This window comes from Hippichthys cyanospilos, chromosome 7 (assembly GCF_059441005.1).
Source record: "Hippichthys cyanospilos isolate Australia breed blue-spotted pipefish chromosome 7, RoL_Hcya_1.0, whole genome shotgun sequence".
NCBI classification, from domain to species: domain Eukaryota; kingdom Metazoa; phylum Chordata; class Actinopteri; order Syngnathiformes; family Syngnathidae; genus Hippichthys; species Hippichthys cyanospilos.
Window position 1 is genome coordinate 3486118 of NC_142375.1, and position 25401 is coordinate 3511518.

At 50.6% G+C, this 25401-nt stretch overlaps 2 protein-coding genes across 2 annotated transcripts; one reads left to right on the top strand and one right to left on the bottom strand.

Moving 5' to 3' along the window:
* Nucleotides 1-24: 24 nt before the first annotated feature.
* tpcn3 (two pore segment channel 3) lies at nt 25-8928 on the top strand. The gene is made up of 19 exons (XM_088419156.1): nt 25-676; nt 1069-1151; nt 1207-1321; nt 1426-1554; nt 3027-3143; nt 3207-3325; nt 3443-3544; nt 3616-3742; nt 5270-5477; nt 5554-5698; nt 5777-5962; nt 6805-6869; nt 7329-7416; nt 7792-7861; nt 7926-8142; nt 8219-8309; nt 8380-8493; nt 8569-8687; nt 8759-8928. The coding sequence occupies exons 1-19, from the start codon at nt 608-610 to the stop codon at nt 8893-8895; spliced, it is 2301 nt and encodes a 766-aa protein (XP_088275282.1). The 5' UTR covers nt 25-607; the 3' UTR covers nt 8896-8928.
* A 792-nt stretch (nt 8929-9720) lies between these two features.
* Nucleotides 9721-25112, bottom strand: ttbk1a (tau tubulin kinase 1a). Its single transcript, XM_088419153.1, has 16 exons — nt 25092-25112; nt 22160-22318; nt 20463-20610; nt 20314-20387; nt 20110-20250; nt 19887-19991; nt 18220-18285; nt 18061-18153; nt 17607-17732; nt 17093-17247; nt 16834-17017; nt 16607-16770; nt 15789-16132; nt 15527-15717; nt 10368-11701; nt 9721-10234 (listed from the first exon to the last, which is right to left on the bottom strand). The coding sequence occupies exons 1-16, from the start codon at nt 25092-25094 to the stop codon at nt 9877-9879; spliced, it is 3645 nt and encodes a 1214-aa protein (XP_088275279.1). The 5' UTR covers nt 25095-25112; the 3' UTR covers nt 9721-9876.
* Nucleotides 25113-25401: the final 289 nt, after the last annotated feature.

A 25401-nucleotide genomic window follows, 5' to 3' on the forward strand; every position in this document is an offset into this window, starting at 1 on the left:
GATTCAAACGATCGGGATTGTTAGGAAGGTCATCATTTGTATCAGGTGCGTTGCAAAGAAACCCTTGGAAAACATGCAGGATGCGACTTCACTTATACTAGACTTGACGCCTCCAGGCCTACATATTCAGTATTGTTTTTAATTTTATTTTTTTTTTTCTTTTAGCTTTATTGGCCTTTTGTACTTTGTAAAGACAAAACAAAATGGATGGAGTTCTGTTGATTTAGTTGATTTTTTTTGTTTGTTTTTGTCATCAAGTTTTTCTTCATTTTCCGAGTAGTCAGGATTGTTTTTCCTTTCTTGTGGCCCACTTCTGGAGTGGGAATGGGTGGAGACTTCGAGGCCATTCTGATGACGTCAGGGGAAGCCGACTCGGAAGCTCGCGTTTCCTGCGGGACGCGAACGCCACGCAGCGTCGGCGACGGGTCCTGCGCGAGAAGAAAAGACGACGAGACAAGAGATGCACAACAAGTCTCCCGTGTGCGCGCCACACGTTACGTGCATGCGCCGCGCCGATTGACCCGGTCCAAGCAGAAGAAGGAAGAAGAGCAACGGGAGTAAAGAAGAAGTTAAGGAGAAGCAAAGCGCCGACGAAAAACTTTTGGACATGACGAGCACGAGCGACCCTGAGCCGCTCGCGCCTGCGCGTGCGCGACACGACACCAAAAGCAAAGAGGTGAGCTCGCCTCTCACATGACGGCCGTAAAACCGCGCGCGTCACGTGACTGCGGGTTTGCACGTGCACGCCGCGGATCGATCACGCACTCCCCAGAAAAACGATTGTTTCTTTAACTAAAAACGTTCCCAAAGTTTGTTCAAAACAAGACTTTTCTTCTAAGTGGCTTGTCACAAGTTCTTGAAAGTTTGGGGCCACTTCTCCAAAGATCCCGAACACTCCGCATATTTTTTCATCTCTGCAAGATACTTGGAAGAAAGATTTCAAATAAAGAAGTAGCGGCAATTCCTCAAAGTTTGCAAGTCTTTGGACTTTGGGGCCGCCGTCTCCTTTGGCCTTCTCTTTTTCGCCTTGTATTTTGAAGGCATACCCTTTGTATGTGCACATGGGAGGACTTGGAGTTGGCGTCAGCGTACGTGTCGGACGCCCAGTACAACAGGAACATCTTCTTCGACACGTCGCCGCAGGCTGTCCGGTGAGGCGCCCGCTCCCGCCGTCCTCCACCCGCGCTGACACAATTTCGTCGGTAGTTTGTACCTGCTGTACAACCGTCGGCCAGCTAGGGCGCTGCTCTACTTCTTCATCCTGCTGGACCTGAGCTTGGCCGTGTGCGAGGAACCTGCCGTCCTGCCACTGCCGCCTTGGGTAAGCCTGCCGTTCGCACCCTGCTTTCATTGTCCTGGCTTTCATCACCGGCGTCCGGGCCCGAGACGTCAACGGGCCCACTAACGGGCAGCGCGTCTCGGCAGGCCACCATGTTGACAGAGCTGCTGTGCCTGCATGTCTTCGCCTTGCGCCTGGCGCACTACGCCAAGGTCATCCCGCGAGACAAGTTTTGGAAGGACCCCAAGAACATATGCATGATTGCCATCTTGGCGGTAGGAGGCACACGGGGACCTCGTGGGGTCGGGGGGGGGGGGGCGTGGCGAGCCTGTCCAATGTCCCTAGAGTTGCCCCAAGAGGGTTCTTGAAATTCCAATGGATGTACTGCAAGTCCACCCAACAGTCCCAGAAGGTCAAAATCTTACGTCCGGGAATCGGTATGAAAGGCTCTCGGAAAGTTGTAGAAGCTGCTGTCAAGAGTTCTGACATCAATTTTCAGAAGGTCCTGGCAGTTGCTAGAAAGTTAGAAGTAGGGGCTTAAAATTCCTCACATTCCTGAAGGGTAGGTTGTAACATTTTAGAATTTGCATAAAGTTCTTCAAAACAATTAAAAGAAGTCTCTGAGAGACCATGTTTTGGAATCATCAAGGGTGCACTGAAATCCCTCACAAGTTTGCGAGGGTCGTAAACGTTCTTCGAAAAGTTTTAGAGCACAAGTAGTGGAACTCCAATCCTGCAGGATTTCGCTTTCGCTTTGAAACACACCTGATTCAAATGACTAAGATCATTTGTAAGTAACTGCCACTAAGCTAATCATTTGAATCAGGTGTGTTGGGCACAGAAACCATGCAAGATACTGGCCCTCCCTCCAGGATTAGAGTCCGACACCTATGTTTTAGGGGATGGAGAAAGGTCTCAGAAGTTCTCAGAGGGTTTGGTAGTTTTAAAATTCTGAGAAGCTTCTGAATAACAACAAAAAGAATGCTTACATTTATATTACGCCTTTTTATATAGCGCCTTTCACGAAAGCCAAGGCGCTTTACTGAAAGACTTTTGGAGGGGCTGAACGCTTTTAGTGAGTCTGGACATGGAGGGGCTGAACGCTTTTAGTGAGTCTGGACAAGTTGCGGGAAGGTGCGGCCACTGCTCCTTTGCGTTGACTTCCTGTATGAGCGTAAAAGTGCTGAGGCGGCGTTGTCCACCTTCCTGCTGACTCAGCAGCAGGGCGAGGACTCGCGCCGCTCGCAAAAAGCGGCCACGGCCTCCAAAGGCCACTGAAGTCGGTGGGGAGGAACCGCTCACGCTTTCAAACGCCGACACGCTCGCTGGGGAACGTGTAGCAACCGGGCCTTTGCCCCATCCGCAATGGCTGCCATGGGGGTTGAACGGAAGGCAGGATTCATCTTCCTGGGCTTTTGATGGCCTAGATCTCTCTGAATCTAATTTTCAAAACCAATTTAAAAAAAGGATTGTGTTCCCGTACACCGCAAGAGACAAATATTCCCTCTGGGTTAAACGCTGAATGAACCGCAACCAATCTGGGGCTGACTTGCGTGTTCAGTACTTGGACCGCTCGACGTTTTTTTCCTCTTAGTCTAAGTTTGAGATTTTTTTTTTCCTGTGTCGCTGAATGCTTTGATCGCATTGCATTAGAAAAGTGAGATGGTGTGCAATCAGAAGGGGGGAAAAAATTTGCTTACCGTGTTGTATAGTGCCATCATTTGAAAGGTGCGTGTGTGTGTGTCAGCTGACGCTGGCGGACATGATCATCTACGGCGCTCTGCACGCCGCCGGCTGTTACGCCCTCCGCTGGTCACGAGTGCTGCGACCGCTCCTGTTGGTCAACGTGACGGAGGGGAGGCAGGTGGGCGATCCACTTCCTTTGCGCTCCCGAGGCATCCCGCTAACTTTGCATGCGTGCGTGAAGCTGCGGCGGGCCTTCCGAAGCATCCGCAACGCCCTCCCGCAGATCTTGTCCGTCTTCCTACTCTTCATCTTCAGCATCCTCATCTTTTCGCTAATGGCGCTCAAGCTCTTCAGCAAGCGGTGGGTCAACGTCACACTTCTTTTACCCGTTTGCCCGGTTAGGGGTGAGGAAACGGCGAGTATTGACACCGGACGTTTTGGCAACGAATATGTGGGTGTGTGATGAATGGGGTGCAGCGGCCTGAAGACGGTGGACGGCGCGGCGTACTTCTCCAACTACGTGGATGTGGTGTTCGACATGTACGTGCTGGTGACCACGGCCAACAGCCCCGACGTCATGTGAGCAGAACCCAAACCCGGCCCGAGGCCCGGCCCGAGGTCCGCGCTTACTCTCGGGCCCCTGAGCGCAGGATGCCGGCGTACAACGCCAGCTCGGCCTTCGCCCTCTTCTTCATCGTCTACATCGTGGTCAACACCTTCATCTTCATGTCCGTCTTCCTCGCTGTGGTCTTCAACAACTACAAGAAGTACTTGAAGGTAAGTCGCTTGGCTAACATTCGTTCATTCCTCAACTTTTTACAAAGTCCTCAATGAATCCCCAATATTCATAGGAACATTAGTGGCTGCGGGGGTCTTGGAAATTTCAAGAAAGTCTCAAACGTTTAAAAAGAAGACGGAAGGATCTTTAACTGTTTTGAAATTGTTTTGCTTGACACTTCTGAAAAGTGTCTTTCTTCTTTTTAGGAAGGTCCTGAAAATTCATGAGATTTTTTTTTTTTATTCATGAGAGTTTTGGAAAGGTCCTGAAAAGTCAAAACTGTTTAGAAGGACCTGTAATATTCGAGAGTTGTAAAAAATCATAGACTCTACTTAGAGAGGCTAAGAAATTATTAGAGGGCCCTAAAGATTTCCTTGAATGTTTTTAGGTCTTGAAATATAACTACAAAGTCCTGAAAAATGCTTGAAACATTTTAGAAGGGCCTAAAGGTTCCTAGATTGTTTTCTGAGGGTTCTGAAGGATTTGGAAGGCCGGGGAAGTTCTTCAACTGTTCGAAGAATTTCTGCTCTCTTTTTTTTTTTTGTTTTTTGCCCCTTCCTTTTTGAAGGTCCGATAAAGTCTAGGAAATCTCTAGATTTTTTTGGAAGGTTTCGAAAATTCATAGACACATGTTTGAAGATCTCAGAGACAGTTTGAAAAAATTATACTTTCAGAAGGACCAAATTATATCAGGTAATATCAGACAACATTTTTCCATATATTTTAAAAGTTATTCTTTTCAATATTGTTGTTATAATACTCACCATTAATGCGACTTCTGGTGCTGCATGGATTTGCTGATGTCTTTGTAGTCTGGTTGGTATATTAAAAATTGGTAGCAAAATAGTATAGTAAGTGCTACTCATATACAATATACATGTATACAATTAAATAACATAATCATTAAAAAAATATAAAGGATTTATTTTCCTCTGAGTGACATGACGAGCTTGTTATGGCCATATTCCCTCGTGAAGGTAGGCTAGCGTAGCCTAGTCTTGCCTTTTTCGGATTTCTTGATTATCTCCGGCTTTGTTTCCATACGAATCATGTTCTTACTTCTCTCTTTTCCATCAATGGCTATCTTGGGACCCATGGCTAACCTATTCAAGTTTGAATTAAGCACTAAAATGCACAATAAATACGATATTGTAAACACACAAAAACAAATCATTAACATGCCACCATTTTGAAACCTTGACGCTGACCAATAGCAGACCTTTATCTTAGGGAGTCGTGACACCGACCAATAGCAAATCAGCATTGTAGTGACGTATGAGCGCATGCACACTGACCGCCATGTTTGAGAAGAGAAGTTGTTGTTTTTGATGTCGTGAGGCGAAAAAATGGCGTAAAGAAGGGACAAAAAAACGGTGCCGTCCATCTTGTAAGGTTAAAAAAACATAAGGCAGGGACGTCGTAAACTGGGGATCCACTGTACCTGTAGTTTTTGCAAAGTCCTACAAAGCACCGAAATCTTTTGGAAGTTGGTTGAGGGCGGCGACTCATCATCCGCTCGTCCGCAGGAGGAGGTCCGGCAGCTGGTGCGAGCCAAGCGGCACAAGATGGCGCGGGCCTTTGCTGTGCTCCAGGAGCGCCCTGAGGACGGCGACGAGCCGTTGGTCAGTCGCGACACTTGGAGCCGCCTGGTCCGCTCGGTCCAGCCTGACATCAGCAACGCCCACACTGAGCTGCTGTGGAGTGTCTCGGACGACCGCAGCCGCGGCGCCGTTGGTGCGTGACATGCACGCGCACACACGCACACACATAGCTGCCTGGGTAACGGGGCGTGACGTCCGTTGCGGGTCAGACAAGAAGGCCTTCGTGCAGCTGGCCGACCTGCTCAACATCCAAGTGATGACGCTCAAGTCCAGGCCGCACCCCCTGGGCAGCCTGTGTCCCTCCCTTTATGGCTCAGCGCCCAGCCGTCTCCTCCGCCGACTGGTCCAACACAGGTGAGGGGGAGGCGGGGCTCCCACCCACCGCACTCCCGAGGGTGCGGGGCGGGACTGACCTTTGCGCGGGGCCCGCAGGGCCTTCGCTGTGGTCTACGACGTGATCATTGTTATCAACGCCGTCTTCATCGGGCTGGACGAAGACAAGCCCAGCGTGGGCAACTCTGAGTGGGCATTCCTGGCCCTCTACCTGCTGGAGATTCTCCTTAAGTTGTACGTGGTGGAGCCCAGGAGCTTCTTTGCAGGTCACCGCTTCTGGAACTGGTAGGTCCGCGCACGCAAATTTGGAAGCCTAAATGTCTTGTCACGCTGCTGCGAGCTTTTGCAGGTTCAGATTGGGAGGGGAGTTCATGGGAAGTTCTTACAGCTCCTCCTTTTGAGAAGGGGGCTCCAGAAGTCCAAATAAGCTCTTCAAATGTTCGGAGGCCTTGGGTTGTCTTTAAAAGTTTTGAAACGCTCTGGAAAGTTTGCAGATGGCCCTGTTAAGTTTGTTTCTGCAAGTTCTTGAGTACAGTAAGTTCTTGAGAGATAATATGGCCTTCATACAAGTTTTTAGAAGGCCCCATAATTTCTTTGAAAACCCTCACAAAACCCTCACAATGCTCCAGAGTTTTAAAAACAGTTTGAAAATTTGAAGAAGGTACTGAAATTTGTTGCAACATTTTTTGAATACGTATCCTGAAACCTCCTAAAAGACTTTACTAGAAGTTTTTACAACATTTTGAATGTTTTTGGGAGGCGCCTGAAGTTCTCAAGTGAAACATTCTCAGGTGGGGATTTCAAAGATATTTGTTAGCTCTTGAAAGCTCTCACATTGAAAGGTTTGTTGTCGTTCCTTTGAAGTTCATAGAAAGTTCCATTGAAGTCCTGAAAGTTTTAGACGGTCTGAGAAGTTCGTGGAAGGTTTTTGGTGGTTCTGACAGTTTTTGGAAGGTTTCAGACTGCCCTGGAATTTTGAATATGTTCTTAAAAACGGGAAGCTGATTTGAAAAAGACCATGAAAGTAGGGGGAGACGGTCCGGACCATGATTTCGCCTCTTAAAATGTCAAAGAAAAAATAATTCTTGGGAAGTCCCAGAAATTCACACCTCACTTCCTATCTGCAGGTTTGACACCATCATTGTGGTCTGTGCACTTGTTGCCACCATCACCAATGCTGCCCTCAAATCAAGTGAGCTCACCTCTTCATTTCTGCTGCCGAAACAGGTTTGTTGAAAAAAGTCTGACCAGGACATGGGACCTGAGAGGTCTTATGTTACGAAAGTTTTCGGAGTCCTGAGAAAGTCCCCAAAGTTCTTACAAGATGTTTAGGTGCCTGGCGCATGTCAGTAAGTCCTGGTGATTCTTGCAAACTTTTTGGAAGGTTCTAAAAGAAGATTCTAAACATTTTTCACATCTGTCCGAGAGTCTTTTTGAAACCTTCTCAAAGTTCCAAGAAGGTCCTGTAAGTTTGCAGAAAGTTTTATGGTCGAGATGTCCGTTGCGCGTCATGACAAAAGCTAACCGTAACCCTAAAAGAGTACTTAGAAGGTCCTAAAAGCACACGACTTGCTTTAGGTGGTTCTGAAGGTTGTCATGTGGAGGTTCTTAGGAAGACAAAAGTCTTAACAATTGTTGCATTTGTTGTCAGCGGGCGGGTACACGAGCCGCCAGATCCTGGACATCGTTTTCATCCTGCGAGTGTTGCGGCTCATCCGTGTGGTGGACAGCATCAAGAGGTGTGACCTCCACCGTTGCCCTTCTTGCATGTGGGAAACAGCACGCTCTCTAAACAAGCGGCAGCACTAGTCTTGCCCCAGCTTTCGGAATGCTGTAGCATTATGGGAGATGCTGGCGCCAGCTGCAGGATCGGCCCTGCTAGCTTCATTCTAAAATCGGGAAATGACTGGCTGATGATTATCAAACTCTGAGCTCTTGCTAGTGATTAGCATTGCCAGTTGTAGTGTCGGCCGTGCTAGTTTAATGCTAACAAATAAGAGCTAATGCCATAGCCACTTTAACGATTAGCATCTGGCTAGCTGAGTACCAGCGGGTTATGGCAAATGGGCTCGCCACGAGCAGTCGGCGACTCAAGATGTGACTTTTGCGGTCAGGTTCCGCACCATCATGAACACCCTGATCCGCATCGGACCGGCCATCCTCACCTTCGGGCAGCTCATCCTGGTAAGGAGACGTCGGCCGACGGATCCCTCTCGCTGACAAGGGCCCCTCCCTACCCACCGTCCAGGTGGTGTACTACATCTTCGCCGTAGCGGGCATGGAGCTGTTCCAGGGCAAGGTGCGCTTCTACGAAGATGTGGGTGACCCGGGGGCAGCCGACTGCGGGAACCCGCTGCTGCGTGGGAGCGCCTTTGCCAGGCTGGGCTATTGCAAGAACAACTTCAACAACGTGCTCAATGCCTTCGTGCTACTAGTCCAGCTCAGCGTGGTCAACCAGTGGCATGATATCCTGGACCAGTGCTCGCGCGCGCGGCCTGGCTAGCTCGCGGCCCGCCGTTGTCCTCCTTAACGGCTGCTCACTCCTGAGCAGCGGCTTCGCCGTCGTCACGCACAAGTCGGCCAGGATCTACTTTGTTCTCTTCCACATTAGCGTGGTCATCATCATCGTCAAGTAAGACGCCCGCCCACCCGCCTGCCTAAAGGCGGGCCTATTCTGGCAAGGTGCTTACCCTTACACCCAGCATCTTCGTGGCGTTCGTGCTGGAGGCCTTCTTCCTGGAGTACTCGCTGGACAAGAGCGACCTGCACACAGAGCTGGAGAAGAAGATCGAGGAGCTGGAGCTGGGTGTGGCTCAGTGAGTGAACCGCCGCTTACGCCCGCCTGCCCCGGCCTCTTGACCATGCGGCTTCCTGCCTCTTGTTGACGGCAGGGAGGAGGCGGATGACAACCTGCTGAATGCCATGGAGACGGCCGAGCGGCCTGCTGAGGGGCCTGCCGAGGTGTCAGTGAGCGGCGGGCCCAAGCTGCTGTTCAAAATCGCTTCCAAAAGTAGGCCGCCACCGCCGTCGCCGCCACCATGTGTGCCACAGGGAAGTGACAAAGTGCCTTGCGCTCGTCAGGGTATCGGACGGTGGACGCCTTGCTGCAGCGCCTGTTCGAGGCTGACCTGGAGCAAGAGGACGACCACCAGGACGACGACGACACCGCTCACCACGCCGATGGAAACTTTGCCAACCCGTCCTTCCACGCGGCTTGAGATGCAATAAAGTTGGATTTTTGCCAGCAAAAATGGATGCCTCTTGCCCAAATGCGCCAAACGGCGATGTGTGCAAAGAATGGACTGGTCGCTATGAAATAGGGTTAGGGTTTCCAATGAAGGTTGAAACCTTCATTGGTTTTGCGTTTCAAATTAGGGTTAGGTTTTTAGTTTTGGTTTTAGGGCTAGGCTTTAAACAGATTTAAAGTATCTAATTAGGGTTAGCGTTTCAATTAAGGACTAGCGAGTTCTCAATCAGGGTTAGGGTCTCAAATCAGGCATAGTTTAGGATTTCAAATTAGGATCAGATCTTCAAATTAGTGTTGGGGTTTCAAACTTGGGATTCAAAATAGCATTAGGGTTTCAGATCAAGGTGGGGGTTTCAAAGGTTAAGGGTTTCAAGGTTTGAGCCATTAAAGTTAGCGTATCAAATTGGAGTTATACAATACTGGGTCGAGTATTCTAAACAGGCTTTGAATTTAGGATTAGGGCTCCGAAATAAGGTTTCAGTTTAAGGTTAGGATTTCCGTCAGGTTTCAAATTGGAGTGCTTATTGTGTGTCAAAACAGAAGAGAAAGCGTTATATGCACCAAATGCCTTATTATTATTTTTCTCTGGGGTGGCCTTTCAAACGGGGTTATTCCTGCTCTTGTACAGTAGAATAAGAAACTGGTTCCCATTTGTTGTCAGGCCACATGGAGAGCCACCCTGGGCGGGCACGCCACGTTTTGTGGATATGCGCGCTTGCCTTGACACTTTCTTTGCCTGTGCACGTCTCAAGCATGCGCAAGGAGCCGGGGAGGAAAAATGGCCTTCGACTCGAGGTCGCAGAGGGTAAATCTATTGATTCATGGTGGGATGAGCATGACAATGATTATTTACAGCATTCATGAGGACGGAAGCATGCAAAGTCAGCGGTGGGATCAACCACCGCAGTCCACGCAGGAAGTGCCCACACAGAAGAAGACGCAGCTCTTTGTATTATCTAGCAGGGGCGGCCTTCTCCCTGGAACTTGCCTTGGAGCGGGACCACCCGGTGGGGGCCGTGGGACCGGGAGGCGACGCGGAGGCGGCCTCTTGCGAAGCGCTGCGCCGCATGGCCACCGGATTCCTGGGCAGCAGCACAGGGGCGGTCGGGGCTCGGGTTGGCCTGGGATTGGGAGCCCTCTGGGGGGACGGGCTGACGGTCCGGCGCTGGGCGGAGCTAAGGCTGCGGCGGGTCCCCAAGGGGAATTGCTGGGGTGCACGAGGACAACCGGACTGGACAGCGGACGGACAGGGGCATGAAGATGACGACCTGGACGGGACAGCCACCGACCTTCGTTGACTCTTTACCTTCCTGTGGACACAAAAGCAGGCCAATTTTTCAAAGGACCCATGAACATTTGGGGCGCTATGTGCTAATTACGCGTTTCAAAAATGTTTGGGAACCTCCGCTATATGTTAACGAGCAAGAAGAAGCAAGAACTGACCTGGAAGCGGAAGATGCTGAAGACGTGTGAGGAGACGGAACGGCGGCCATTTTCCCAGGAGGTTTTCTAACGGGCGTGACAGGCCTGGGGATCCGACTTTTGGACCCGGCCCGGTCCTGCTGGTCTGCTCGCACGATCGCAGATTTCTTTTTCAACTCATCCGAGGTGTGCGTGTCCTCCTCTGATGCAGCGCCGGATAAGGTTTCTGAAATTCTGTGACACTCTCCGTCCCCTGAAGACAATGAAGATGATGTCCCGGACCAGACCCGCCTCCGCATCCAGCGACACTGTTGCCTCTGCACCAGCAGCCGAGCCAGGTCCGATTCCAGCTGCCCGGTGCGCCTCTGAAGGCGAGCCCGAGCCGACAGCGAGGACGACGGCTCAGAGTCTTCTTCTGAGATCAGAACAGGAATTCTGCTCCTGCTTCTGGTTATGATTGCCCCCGAAGCTTCCGATTTCTTGTAGATCTGAGATGGTTCCTCCTCGCGTGATTTCCGCGCCGCAGGATCTTTACATTCCGGTGACTCCCTAAGTTCCGGCAAAACGGATTCGGCGACCGGCTCCAAAGGGCTGTTTTCAACTGGATGCTTCTTGCCCAAAGCGTCTTCCGCTAGCACCTCAGTTCCCGGGCTCAGCGGGACGTACCGATCAGTCTCCCGAGTTGAGTGTCCGTTCGAAGACATGACGTTCAGGTGAGATGTCTCTGCTATGTGGACAAATGTACGTTCCACTTTAGTAAAGGGGGGTGATGCAGGCGCAACGGGAGTGGACGGCCGCACATCCAGTCTGAGAGCGGGGGAGAGACGACCCGTCTCCAAGGGTTCCACGTAGATGGTTTCGCCCGGTGGCCCGCGTTCTTGATGAGCTCCAGAAGGTGTGGACAACTCCCCCTCTGGCGCTTGGTCTCCAGTGGGCGACTTGCGAGTGTCACCAGGGGAGAAGAGGACCAAGGTTTTGGAGGCGTCCTCCAGGTCAGGGTCAGCCTCAGAGGGGTGCTCCCTGGCGCCCCTCTGATCTTCGGCCATGAGTGTAGAGGGGGCGGCATCCTGACTGCGCTCCGAGCTCTTAGGACTGGCCTCGCTCCCCGACTCACTCTTGGTCACGTCGTCGTCTTTGGGGCCGCCGGGTTCTGGCGGAGCGTCTGCGGCGAAGGTGCGGCGCTGTGGTAGAGTTCCCATCAGCATCACTGTTAGGAAGTCACCGCGCTTGGCCTGCAGCTTGGGCAGGATGTGGAAGCGTTCTCTCTCGTCGCCGTCGGCTTTTGTGCGGTAGTCGGGCGAGGGCGGCGAGGGGGCGCCCGTTGGGGGGCTTGTGGCCATGGGGTTCGATGGCACCTGAAAGGCAAAGGCAAAGCTGTTAGCCACCATGTGCAAGACTGCAGACGTCCTAGTTGCGGATAGTGCCAATGCAGTCGGACCCATGTCGGCTACAGTAAAATCGACTATGACTCCCCATGACACCGAGCGGTATTCGGGTTTTGAACGGCTTTTTGTGAGTCATCTGTATCTTGCTTTACAAAATGGAATTTGGTCTGGTACCGAGCCCTAAAACCCTATTTCTGAAATATCGTATATAGCTTATCGGGGTGTAGAGTTTACGAAAGGACAATACAAGACAATATAAAGAAAGTCGAAACTGAAAGCTGCATGGATGGCAGTAAAGCGGGTGGGGCCAAGGTATAACGTACACTCCCTTCTTCTTTTGGCTCTTTGTCATTGTCCCAAACAACGACGGCTCTTGTAGGTCAAGTTGGCGCTACGCCGAACTTTCCAACCAAAATAAGACACAAGACAGTAGTAAGACTTAAAAACTTTAAAATTCAAACGTAAAAAACTTTAAAATCTTAAAATTTAACCTGACATGTTTGGGCGTTTTTTCTTTCGCCATCTTCAGAGTGTCACCTGACGGTCCCATGTCTTGTCTTTTTGTCAGCTGATGTTTTCATGGAGGTGTGACTCACCTGTCAGATTTTTGACAGATTTCGGGTGACACTGAAGAAGGTGAAAGAAAAAATGCCGAAACATCCTCTTAGAAATGTTAAGATTTTAAAGTTTTTTTAGGTTCGAATTTTAACGTTTTTAAGTCTTACTACTGTCTGATAAAGAAGAAAACAACAACGGATTTTAAACTATAGACGGAATGAAGGTTGTTCAAGTAAGACACAAGACATTTCATTTTGCTGCTTGCTCCCCAAATCATTTTTTTTTTTTTTTTTTAATGTGATTCTGTTGGTACACAGGCTGGTCAGGATTGTCTGATGACTTCACACAGCAATAAAAAAGGCACGAAAATGCATCGCAGTCTTCTTCATCAACGTTTGCCTTCCACACATCTTCCGTACATACGGGTTTATATACACACTTATGTACACAATACACTAGTTTGCATGCTAGGAGGTTAACTGTCTTCGACAATGCTCGTAAATACGTGTGTACAAAAGTTCATGCTTCACTTTGGTCATAAAAAATGAATTCCTCTGTGTAGTTTTCAATTTTATTGCAAAATAAATGACTGACATTCACCTATTTTAGCCTAGCATAGTTTGAAAAAAGAGGAGGCAAGACTTCTTTCTGCATAAGCTAATTCAAAGTGACAAATATTTTGTTATTTCTAAACGAAACCAACATCAGGACTGTATAAAAAGTTACATATGTGCCGACGCTTCTAACGCCGCGTCGACTCAATAACATCCGGATGGTAACGGTGCTTGGCGGATGAAAGCTAAAGAATGTTAGCCTCTCTCATTCACAAAGAAATGGGCTAGTTTGTGTGAACTTCCTTCTGGCACATTACTCGTACCTCAGCACCCTGTTATTCCAAAATAATCCAGATTATGAACCCAAAGCAATATAATTTTTATTAATCATCAGCTCGAGGGAAATGATCGAATTTATGAGGTAACAATGTCGCAGGCAGCAATGACGCCAGGATCAGCTAACTCGTCACTCTACATGAGCTAAGTTTTATCCGTTTTTCGACAAGAACAATTTATGTCTAAAATGCGCGATGTGCCAAACTTTCGCCACGCTAACAGTCAACTGCTAAACGGGCACGGATAAAAAAGCGGAATGGCGTGCCGCACGCCCCATTGCTAGTAGCGAGCTAGCGGCATACTGACATCACGTGACTCCGCCTCCTCCGCCATGTTGAGCGTGGTCCCGCGCGCGCAACATAAAGTTAGCAGCTATCCTAGCTAAGCTTATACATTCATTCTACATAAGCGAGGTGAAGCAGCGTGAACGCAAGCAGGAAGCGGTGCATATTCACCAAGTTTAGCCCTTAAAGATGTGGGGAAAAAAAAGTTTGTGACATACTAAAAGCCCGTCCCCTTTTCCACCAACCAGTCACTGATTGGTGAGGAGCTCAAACAGTCGCATGACATGCTAAGCTAACGGTGTAGCATTATTGCATCCGTGCGGATGACGACGGCGATAAAGTGCTGCAGTGACAAAGAGACAAAGCACACACTCGCGCACACTTGCTAGCAAGCACACGAACACGTGGCTCCTGACTCAGACAGGAAGATTGAAAAAAAAAACAAAGGATGAAAACGTTGAGTGTTTTTGCTACAAACAGTAAAGGTGCACAAATGCAAAGTGTGCGTTTGTCCTTCCCGTCTTTCTTGATGTTTGCATCCGTACACAAGTGGCGTCTTTTGCCGTGCTCAGTGAAATGGAAGAAACAGTCACTCACAGGAAGACTCCACAAAGTCCATTTCCTGTCCCAGCGTAGAGTTTGTGCAACACCAAAGTCCTTTATTGCATGGTCAGCATCGGCTGGCGCGCTTGGCGTATGCGTCTATGGCTAAGTGTTTGCATGGATTTATGTCGACGTGCGTGTGATAGTGTGCGCATTTGATTGTATGTTATAGCCTGTGTAGGGATGGGCGACTGACGCTAGCAAGTATCGCTATCTCGTTTCCATGGTATGACCGCCGCTACTGGTAGCGGGCTGTCTTGGCAACCGATACAGGTTGGACGTGGGAAGAACAGAGAATAGCTGTTGATTTCACCATGTTGGAAGGGAAACGCCTGATTGGAATCGTTAAGCCTTTCTAATTTTAGAAGGGTTTTGGGGGGGTTTGACTAGCGGCGTCGGTGCGGTTCCGTCTGGAACACCTCCCCGTAAGAAGGGAGGGCCAAAGGGCACGCTTTTCAGCCGCTGTTCTTGCTGATGAGTTTGGCCAGCATGTGCTGCAGTTGCGAGCGCGACACGTTGAGCACCGAGTGCCTAGCGGGGCGGGCGGGCGCTGGCGCGCCAGCATGCCGCCGCCTCCAGCCAGTTGCGTGGGCGGGGCTGCTCTCTGCCGAGCGGCTTCTGTGGATGAAGGCGGCGCCCCCCCCATGGGGGTAGTGCTCTGTCTCCAGGGTGGACGAGGAGAAGACGTAGGAGGCCAAGCGCCTGAGCTGATTGGGCCGGGGCTGGGAGCGGTCCTCGTCCGGCTGCAAACAGACCAATCACAGAGAGGGGGAGGAGGTTAGCCGACGGAAGCCTTTTTCTTTTGGTCCGTATCCAATGGGCGCCCCGGCGCGGCTTTCCGTCCTCGGCTCCTCCCCTTCCCCTCCCTGAGCCAATCAGGCGGGACGCGGCTGATTGGGAGCCTTTCGGCTGATTGGTTGAGGGTTGCGAGGGGGGTGGAGCCCGTCTCTACCGTTTGCCGAGACGACGTTGACGACAAGGATGAGGAGGAGGACCGTGTCTCCTTACGCCTGCCAAACGACGAGCGACCCTCGGCTATTTGCTACTTTCCACGTCGTCTGCACGCGCTTACGAACGATTCCGTGTGAGATGAGCGAGTAATGAAGATCCTCAAGCAAAGGTCTTTGAGTGGCATTCTAATGAGGCGGTGGGAAGAGGATACACTTTTATTTTGAAAGGGGGGCTGTCGAGTTTGCTGGCGAGACCGGCTGAGAAGGTGGGGAGATCTTTGATGACCCTGGCAAGCGAGCGAGCGACAAGGAAGTGGCAAGTTGTAGCCAAGCGGGATTGGACCCTATTTGTACTGGAAGCGGGCTCCAAGGAAAGCAGAGGTGAAGGCTCAACAGGCTACATTTGTACTGCAGGTCAAGTGGTACCGGACTAAATTTGTGCGAGCAGCGGGCACGTTGGACAAAACGGACCGCATGCCTCCCGCCGGCAAAGCAAGCACGCCTTCTTACCGGCCGCTGCGGTCCATCCGGTTCAGACTCCCTGCGGCGAGGACGCGCCGACGGCAGTGAGTGACAGGGCGAGTGGGCGGGGCTTCCGCAGGCACCGAAACTCCTCCGCGACGCCTCCTCCTCGGTGAGCGTCAGCATTGCACGCCCGAGGTCGCGGCCATGCGTCTTGGGGCGGACCACCGGATCCGTGCCTGTGCGCAACACGCAACACACGTGACGCCACGGCGAAAAGCAGAAAACAGCGCCGCTCGCCACCGCTCACCTGCCGCCGCCCTGATCTTCCTGCGCTCGTCCTGCTCCTCCAGGGGGCGCAGCTCCTCGGGCTCTTCGTCTGTGGTGCCTGACGTGGTGGGGTGAAAGTCTCGAAGCTCCGCCTCCTTGTCGATCATCACCCACTCCTTGCTGTCAAAGTCCTCTTCCTCAGCCAGCGGCACGGAGCGGATGAAGGCATTGCTATGTGCCTCCTGGTCCGCCGAAGCCACAGACACTTCCTGTCTGCCGCTGGCCTGCCTGTCGCCACGGCAACCCGGGTCCACCGACAGCATCTGCGCTGGCTGCGACGAGTATACGTGGCGCGAAGGAGAGCCCAGCATGTCCATACGAGACCTGAAACACACACCGCCGTGGGACATTAGCTTGACTGCCACTTAGTGGGCAAGCTACCTTCCCATAACCATGGTGTATTTAGCTTTTTTCTGCTCTGAACACTTGGGGAGTGAGCGTTGGTCGCGAAGGAAGACCACATCAGCTGATAATGAAGTTAACGTGCTGAACGGCGAAACTCACTTTCAAAATTTGGGGTTTTGCTGCTTAGCCAAGGCCGCTAGGAAAGGTAGCTTCAGCTGAAAAAAAACTTTTGCCACGGCCACGATGGAAGTTCGCTTGTGCCGCTATGGAAGATAGTGCCTACCACTGATCAAGTTAGCTTTGGCAGCAAAGGAAGCTGGTGGCCAACCCAAGTCATCTCCCTGAGGCTAACTCCGGCGTGCTTGTTTCAGATGCCATTGCCAGGAAACTTACCTTCCGGCGGTGGGCATGAGCAGCGTATCATATAGCTAAAAGACGAAGGTTTCCCGTCACCTTTGTCCGTAGGCATCGGCGCGTCCCTCGGCGGCAGACAGGCGTTCCGACTCGGGACTGTTGACCCGGCGGTATCGCAAGGACCGACCCTGACCCGGAGGGGATTCCGGAGCCCCGCCACGACCCGGTGACACTGGGCAGGCGGCGTGGCCCGCTTCCTCCTCCTGCCGACACAATGGCGATTAGCGCTTGACGACAGACTGGCTTAGCATCCAGTCTGCACGGACCTTGTTCAAGCTGATCCTGAGTCTGTTGCGGTTGAAGTCGGTGTCCTCCCAGGCCTCGCCGGGCTCGCGGCCCGGCGGCGGCGGCGGGGGCGGCGCGTTCTCCTGGTCACTCAAGTGCTCGTCCTGGAGTACGTCATCTGTGTTCTCGCGCTGAGGGTCTCCGGGCCCTGGGGTCACGATGGCCCTGCGTGTTGCCACTACCCGGGTCAAAAACGAGGGGCAGCCGCACCTGGGCGAAAGGGGCGGCGGCTCCGCTTACCCGACCATGGCGGCGGTGGGCCGAGTGTTGTGCTGCGGTTGGGCGGAGGCACCGGCGGACATGGTGACATCGCTTCCTGCCTTCTCCCAGTCGAAAGGCTCGTTCTCCGTCACGATTCGCTCCTTCATGCTATTCTCGAAGACCGACATCAGCAACTGCCCAAAACAAATCCGCACGGTCACCAATGGAACATTACCCTTCCCCAGCAAAAGCTGCCGAAAACAACAGTCGAGCTGGAGGCCAAAGGCCAGATTTCGACCTGAGGGCGCTGGGCCAAACACGGCCACAGAAGACTCCGAAATTATTTACTGGTGAGAGGATTCCAAGTTCAAAATCATTGAATGATTGCGAACGCTTATCAACGCATGTACTAGTCGTTTATTTAGCTTGCAAAGAACGGACTGGACTCGAGCGCCACAAGCAAGCGCTTGGCCACCAACGCCAAACCGCTCATTTTCACCCGGTCTGTTTCTCGAAAGATGAACAGATGGAATTGAAGCCGGCGAGCGCGTACCTGGTAGTCGGGCTTGGTATAGTAGTCCAGGGCCAGGACGTGGTCTAGGAAGATGTTGAAGTCAGACGGCATGTGCTTGAGCAACATGCGGTGATCGTAGCGCTCTTTGATCTGACCCACTTGCTCCTATGCAACAGAGACCAGCGTCAAAAGTAAAAGCGCATGAGGTGGGTAGAGCCGGCTAAACCGAAACCAAACTCAAAAGTCACGTGAGATCACGAGTTCACCCGATGGAATGACAATGGAGGACCGGCGGACCGGAAACAAAGTCAAAAGGGAATAGCGGTTAACTAGAGGCAGACTGGAAGTGAAGCCCAAGTAAACCCAAACGGACTAGAGGTGGATTTGGTCAACCGCTCTACCACTACAGCAGTTCCAAAGCAAAAATGAAGTGCCAGAGGGGAAGAGGTGAGGAACGGGTAACCAGAGGGGAGGAACAAGACCGCAAGTTCACCTTGTCTTTGATCTTCCTCCAAGGCAGCTGGCCCACGGCAAACTCCACCAGCATGTAGAAGAGCGACCACAGGTCATCGTGGCGACCCATCTCCTACGGGCACGGGCATGCTCACTGTCAGGAGCTGGAGCTGGAGCCGGCGCCGGCGCGGGGCCTCACCTTGTTTTTGTGAGCATTGACCGAAGCGTAGCGGACCGTCCCGCGAAAACCTGCCACTGTCCTGGGCTGGAAGACAAACGGAACATCAATTGGGCTCCTTGCGCTAAACCAGTGCTGGCCAGCGGGGGGTGCTCCAGACCCCAGCCAAGATGATTTTTATTTGTTTGCCATGACAGTTGGTGAATATTTGCACTTGAGCAATTACTGGATTTTGGAATCGGGCCACGCCGATGGCTGGTCTTTTCAATCAAACTACCACTTGCCGTCTTGTTTATCTTGCTTATGTCATCCGCAGTATGCTCCACTCCCCATAGCTTACCGATGGCCCTTTTTTTGGCCCCAACACCTGGGTAATTTTGGGGCAAATATAATGAGTGTCAATTGTTTGTCATGCACAAATTCACCTATTTTCGGCCTGTGTCGCTTTAATTTTTTTCTCCTTTCTGGAATACCCGCATGTTTTTTTTGTTGTCTTTTTTTGGCTGTACAAGCATCAATCGATCATGTCTCAGATAGGCAAGGTGCAGTTTCATGGGACCAAAGGGAAGCAAAGAGATGCTGTTTCCGCAGCGACCAAATGTTAACCTGTAATGCAGTGGCGGCCCCTCCCTCAGTGCCTATGGAAACCACTCCCATCCCTGGTAACCGCGGTGATGATGAAGGCATGCACGTCAAAATCATAAGTCCAAAGGAAGCAACTGGAAGAAAAACAAAAACACGCACAACAAAAATGCAACAAAAAGACACAAATAATAATCACGAAAATAATGATAAGACGAATAACAAAGAGAAGCATTCAGGTTTTCTTTGCCAAACCGTGCTCTTCAACACCAAAACATTTACGATGCTAACATGTAAACATGCCCAAATAAAGACTGTCATTTTTGGACAGTAAGCCGCTACTTTTTTCTCCCGTTTTGAACCCTGTGGCTTATAGTCCAGTGCGGTGTATGTGCAGTTTTCTATCTCTTTTTTTTATTTTTTAATTAGCCACCTCAGGGCAATCTCCCGGAAAAAAGGGAGACAGAAGAAGATGGCTATCCAGGTATTGGTTTTAAGTTTGAATTGCTATATTCCTCGCCATCAGGGGGCACCCTCCACTCGTAAACACAACAGGTGTGTTACCTTTGCGTTGGTGCAGTATTCTAACAATTCCAGTGTGTCAGTCTTACTCAAAATATGTTGGTGCTGCCCTTATTTCTAACCGTGCACCCATGTTCCATCTGTGTTGAAGGCAAGATGATGCTCTAACCAGGGAGCTTGGAAAAGAAAAAAGGTTTTTAACTTCCCATGTAGCATCTTTCTGCAAAAATATCTGCCGTTACAACCTGTGTATGAGAGTCTGGTAGCCAATCCATTAGAAAAATAGATTTTCTGTTTGATTTTTGTAGGTGCGGTTCATAATCCGTTGGGGTCTCTTGTCCGACATGTCTGGACTTTGCAAGAAGAGGACGTTGTCCGGCCCGGCAAACTGCAGCGCTGGCCTCCCAATGCTATTTTGTTGTCAAAAGTGGAGTGCAGACTAGCAATGAGTGAAACGTCCAAAAGGGGCCGACTCAAACCGCAGCGGAATTGGGATGGCAAGCAGACCGCGGCTGCATTAAAACTCAGGTGAAGCGGTGGGCACGACGCACACTCATGCGGCAAGGGGCGGAGATGCGCCTTACCGGTCGGACCTCGCCGGTGGTGTTGGTGTATTGGCGGGCCAGGCCGAAGTCCAGCATGTAGCACTTCCTGTACGTGGACGGCAGGCGACCCATGGCAAAGTTGGACTGCGCCAATGGCAGCACACACACACACACACACACACACACACACACACACACACACACACACAATGACGTACACAAAAGACCCAAAGGGCATGGGATGCGGGTGCGTGCGCTTTACGGGTTTGATGTCCCGGTGGAGGAAGCCGACCGAGTGGATGGCCTCGATGGACTCCAGGATCTGCTTGCCCAGCCTGAGCGTGGTGCTCATGGTGAAGGTCCCTCGAGGCTGGCTGCGCCGCAGGTCGGCCAGGTTGCGACCCTGCCGGCGCCGGGTCACAAGCGTCACAGGCTGGGGAAGAAAAGTCCGATAAAAGTCTCTCACCTGAAGCTGCATCACCACGTAGTTGAATTTGTCATTTCTGCCACAGCCGATGAACTTGCACACGTGGTTTTTACCTGCAAGCGACACAATACTCAGATGCTCCGTCATGATTTCTAGTCGCCCTATTTCTTGCTTTCTTTTGGGCTCACCCTGCAGCTTCTTGAGCACGGCCACCTCCATCTTCAAGACCTGTTTGGGCTGCTGGGCCGACTCCACCTTGAGGGCCACGTTCTCCCGGGTCAGCAGATCCAGCGCCTCGTAGATTTCGCCGAAACCGCCGCCGCCGATCTTCTTCAGCTGCGACACCGGGGGGCGCACTTCAAATGCCCAAACCCGACAACAGAGGACGCCGCGCTTTGCGTGTGAGCTGTGCATGTGCACTTTTGTGTGTGTGCCCCGGTTGGCCCCGTAGAGCAATAAGGACTTTACGCCGCCTCAATGACTCCATCTCGGGAGAAGAAAAGGCAGCAAAAATGGGGGAGGAGGGCCTGGCACCTCCAATGGGATCAGCGAGCATCCTCGCTGATTGAATGAGGCGGGTTGTTGCTTATTTTGGGGGGAGTTTTGGCGGGGGGTTTTCAGCTAATAACATATACAATCTTGACACTCGATGAATTGGCATGCGTACACATTTTATGATGATGTTTTCGCGAATAGCTAAGCTAAACGAAAATATTATTGCTAGTCCTGAGGGAAAAAGGAATCGCAAGATTTGTTAGTTAGTATGGGCAAACACACTAATACACATACAAAAAAACAACTTCTCATTTAAAATTGAACACAGCTTAGGGTCATATTGATGACCCAGATGACCCAGAAACATTACTGTATGCATGAAACACAAAGTATTCATTAATGGATTTCACGCAATTTCTCACACGTTTGAACAAGTCAACAATGCTTCGGGTCAAAGTCACTCAGGGACTTTATTGCTGTTCCCTGCAACAGGAAAAGAGGAAAGCAGAGGTAGCCCTCATATCTTCGGTCAACAACACAATATTTGCCGAACAATAGTGCAATTCAAATGCTTGCGAGTATTAATGACGAGGACACTACAGCAAAGAAGAATGGCGCAAGCGCGATTTGATTGCAGCCGGTAACAAATTGAGCGGTGGAGCGCAAAGGGGGACGTGTGCACTTGCTTACGCAACAAGGAAAGCCGACGGCAAGCGTGCACGCACAGAGCTGCAGCTAGAGCATAAACTAGCAGGGTCACAATAATCTAAGTCCTATATCACAAAAAAAAAAAACATTCAACACACACACACACACACACACACACACACGCAAACCAGTATATATGTATACATGCTTCCAATGAATATTAGGTAAGCTTCCGCCATTGCAATTTTTAAATCTTGTCTTAAATCATATGTTTTTAGTCAGTATTTCAACCAAGAAAAGCCAAGTAACCGTTTCATCATCATCTTTTGTATGTTTTATTGCCACTTACATGTGTTTTCTTTCGCTGCATTTGATTCTTTTCTTTACTCTTTAAATCGTTAATGCTATAAAGTGTATTGAGACCATGCACCATGGTCATTTTGCACTAGAAATAAATTGATTGATTGATTGATTGAAGACAAAAAGCTTGGCAAGACGGCCACCAGCTGCCCGTAGCCACCCGATGGAACGCCCCATCAGGAAAAGTCCTTTTTTTCAGAAGATTCTCGGAGCAGAGAATGCAGAAAAAAACCAAGGAGGGTGTTACAGGGTTTGCCCAGTAAAATCGGCAGGAGCAACGAACGGGACGTGATCATAGCCAAATTGTGTGCTGCTGCTTCGGGTTAGGGTTAGGGATAGGAGGTATGGTACAGACAAAAAGTTGAGAAGCCTTCAGACTGACCACTTTCCATCGGTCCTTGACCATGCAGTTGGGCGGCAGGATGTCGGCCTGCTCGGCGGTCCCGTTCATATTGCCGTTGTCCTGGTGGGCGGGGCCTAGGCACTGCATCTGCCATCCATGGAGAACGCGGGCAGCTCCCAGCTTGAACGAGCCATTGATCTGCGGGGGCGGCGGGGAACAGCGTTAGTCACTAACACCCACGCGCCCTTTCCTAGTGTCACATCCCGTGTCCCTCATGCAGGGGTGTCAAACTCCCTTTTTATGGTGGGCCACATTGTAGTTCTAGTTTCTGTCAGAGGGCCGGAATGACTGTAAAGTCAAATCAATTTTCAAACTGGGCGCACACTTTTGCTAGTTTTGAAATCGGAGGCTGATAAAAACTGTAAAGTCAAATCAATTTTCAAACTGGGCGCACACTTTTGCTAGTTTTGAAATCGGAGGCTGATAAAAACTGTTCAAAAAGAGAGATTGGGAACCAAAATGGCTTTGTTCTTTTTTTTTTTTCCCCAAAAAAAGTTAAAGACAACTTGTGAGTTTGGTATTTTAGCCAGAAACCTGAAGTCAAAGTTGAAGTCAAAGTATTTCGCGGGCCACATAAAACCATGTGGTGGGCCGGATCTGACCCCCGGGCCTTGAGTTTGACACCTGTACCCTACTGTCTTGTCCGCAGATTAAGGGGCGGAGCCACTGGCGGCAGACCTGCATCTTATCCTCATCACGGGACTATGTACAGTACGTGTGGCCGAAGCAGGAGGACGGTAGCGGATTATTGTTTTCAGCTTGCGTTCAGCTCCGATGCCCATTCCGAGTGTATTTTTGTTGTTACTTTTCTTTCTCTTTGCAGGCCTTTTGCGATAGTGATTTAAGTTGGTGGGTTTTTTTGTCAAGGTCCTCCTGCTGGTTCCGCCCTCAATCACAGTCAGTTACGTGCACTTTTGTCATGTCATGTCTGTTTTTGATCCCGTGTTGCACTTTGACGTATTGGAGTTGCTACTTGACACGTTACGTGCACCTTTTGTTCGAATAAAACCTTTTTGTCACGTCAGGGCTGTCTTCAGTGTGTACCGGGGTCTTGTTTGTCCCACTCACAGTTGTGACAGCTAGGGGCCGTGGGCCTGCCGTTCGGGCACGGGCAGCAAATTGAGAGTGTACAGTCAACCCCAGCGGGCGTCGCCCATTATGGGACTTTGGATGCGGCACTACCCGCCGAGTCACGTCTGTGAGCGTGGGTCGTCGTTGCTGGTGCGCTCACACTTTCTTTCTTATCGCTTACCTGACTTCACGACTCAACCTCAGTTGTTGTAAGAATATTTGTATATAGGTTATCCCATATTTGCTTCATGCAATATGTATATTGGTAGATTAGTATAGTTGTTTTCTGCAATATGTATAGTGGTAGATTAGTGTGGATGAATGTGTCCTGTTACTGCTGGTTGTGGAGAAGAGGAATTGACACGTCTCAAGCAGCTGTAAAAAAGAGACAGGCGCCGTGACTCCAACCAAAGGGCAAAAGCAGAACGAGGTCGCTCTTGATGTTCCTGAGGAAGAAGATCGCAGCATGGACTGCATTCCCCATCCTAAACTGATTGTTGACATTGTTGCCACATGTCTCCCCCAAACCATCAGGGTAGCATTTGATTTTGTACCCAGAGCTAACCCAAATGAAAAGATGAGGAGCGGAAAGGATCTGTAACCAGACTGGAAGAAGATCTGAGAATGTCAGGTTCCTGTGCACTCTCCTTGCGAGAAAAAGAAGAAAGTTGTCTTCCATCCTTTTTGATGTTTATTGAATGTTCTAGTTTGCTTGAACCTATCAGGTGTACCTGTCGCGTTCTACCAGGGCACCGAGATTTGTCTCGGCTCGAGTCCCGTCGACTTGCCCGAAAAAACGCCCATGAACATTCCATTTGCCAATATGCTAATCGGGCCAAAGGGTGCCGAGAGCTTAGTTGCCCTCGCTTACTTGGACTCGTCAGTCGCACCAAACGCGGGTTGACTGTAGGTATATTAAGAGCCTCCCAAACTAGCAATGTCCATCCCATCCCGTCTGACAGGAAAGAGTGGTGCGTGCGGCTCTGACAGGGGATCTAAACGTCCTCGCTTTCAATTCCACGCGGGAAGAATTGAAAGTCCGTCAACGCGGTTAACCCCTGCCAAGCATGCGGCCGTGCAGGCGCTGTCACATGCAGGCCGAGCATCAAATCAGAGAGCGACGAGGGAGGAGGGGTGGGGATTCCCCTGCATATGTGCAAACCGGATGTCCAATCACGGCACGGGGATGGACCACAGAGTTCCCTTCCTCAAAAGGAAAAGCAAAAACTCATCTTACGTCGATGGCAACGCTAAAAACAAGTTGGCTTAGCTTTCGCGTGGTAGACGGTTTGATATTTGGGATGCTGCCTGATTTTGCGTGTCACTCTCTTGTAGTAACGTCTGAATTTCATGTTGTCTTCGTGTCTTGGTTACGGTTCGTGTTGCCGTGCTCTACTGCCGACTGCGTGTGGATGGAAAATCTCAACGCAAACCTTTCAGCTAATGAAACAGAGTCTGTTTTTTCATTTGGCATGTTCGGTGCATAGCTAATGGCATTTGTCGGTCTTCAAAAGTAGATATCAAAATGTGGTCAAAGCGCTAGCATGGCTTCTTTTCTGAAAATGGCCGCCAACCAATGTAATAAGAGGACTATCTGCACAAACGTCCGTGCTGCAGCGCAATAATTAGTAAATGGGGGAAAAAGCCAGTTGCCCGTGAAACGGCACGCAAAGCGCGCTCCAACAGTTTGTAATCGCGCCATCCTGCCAAGAAACTCTGTGGTCCTAACATTTGCCCCTTTGACCAACTAGGGCATGGGGGCAGGTGCTTGTAGGGGGGCGGGTGCGCCAGAAAGCCAGCTCGCCATTTGGCATCATTCCCGCTCGCATTCCGAGCTCACCATCGTTCGGAGCTCCGCCTCACAACAATTCCTGGGACGGCCTATGAGCCAGAAAGACGGCAGTTAACCGGGGCCCGCCGCATGCCAAAACAAATGGGGGGGGGGGGGGCAGTTACGGGTGGTTATGGGGGCAGCCATAGCCTTCTACCGTGGGGGAGGATGCGGAAAAGAGCATGGCAAGGAGGCTGCCATTATCTTTCGGCAGCTCTCCTCAGAGCCCTGGTATCATGAAGAAACCTGATCATTGACTCCGCGGATCTGTTGCTATTATCACATTTTTACCATTTCTGTACATAAAGGGGGCATAGTT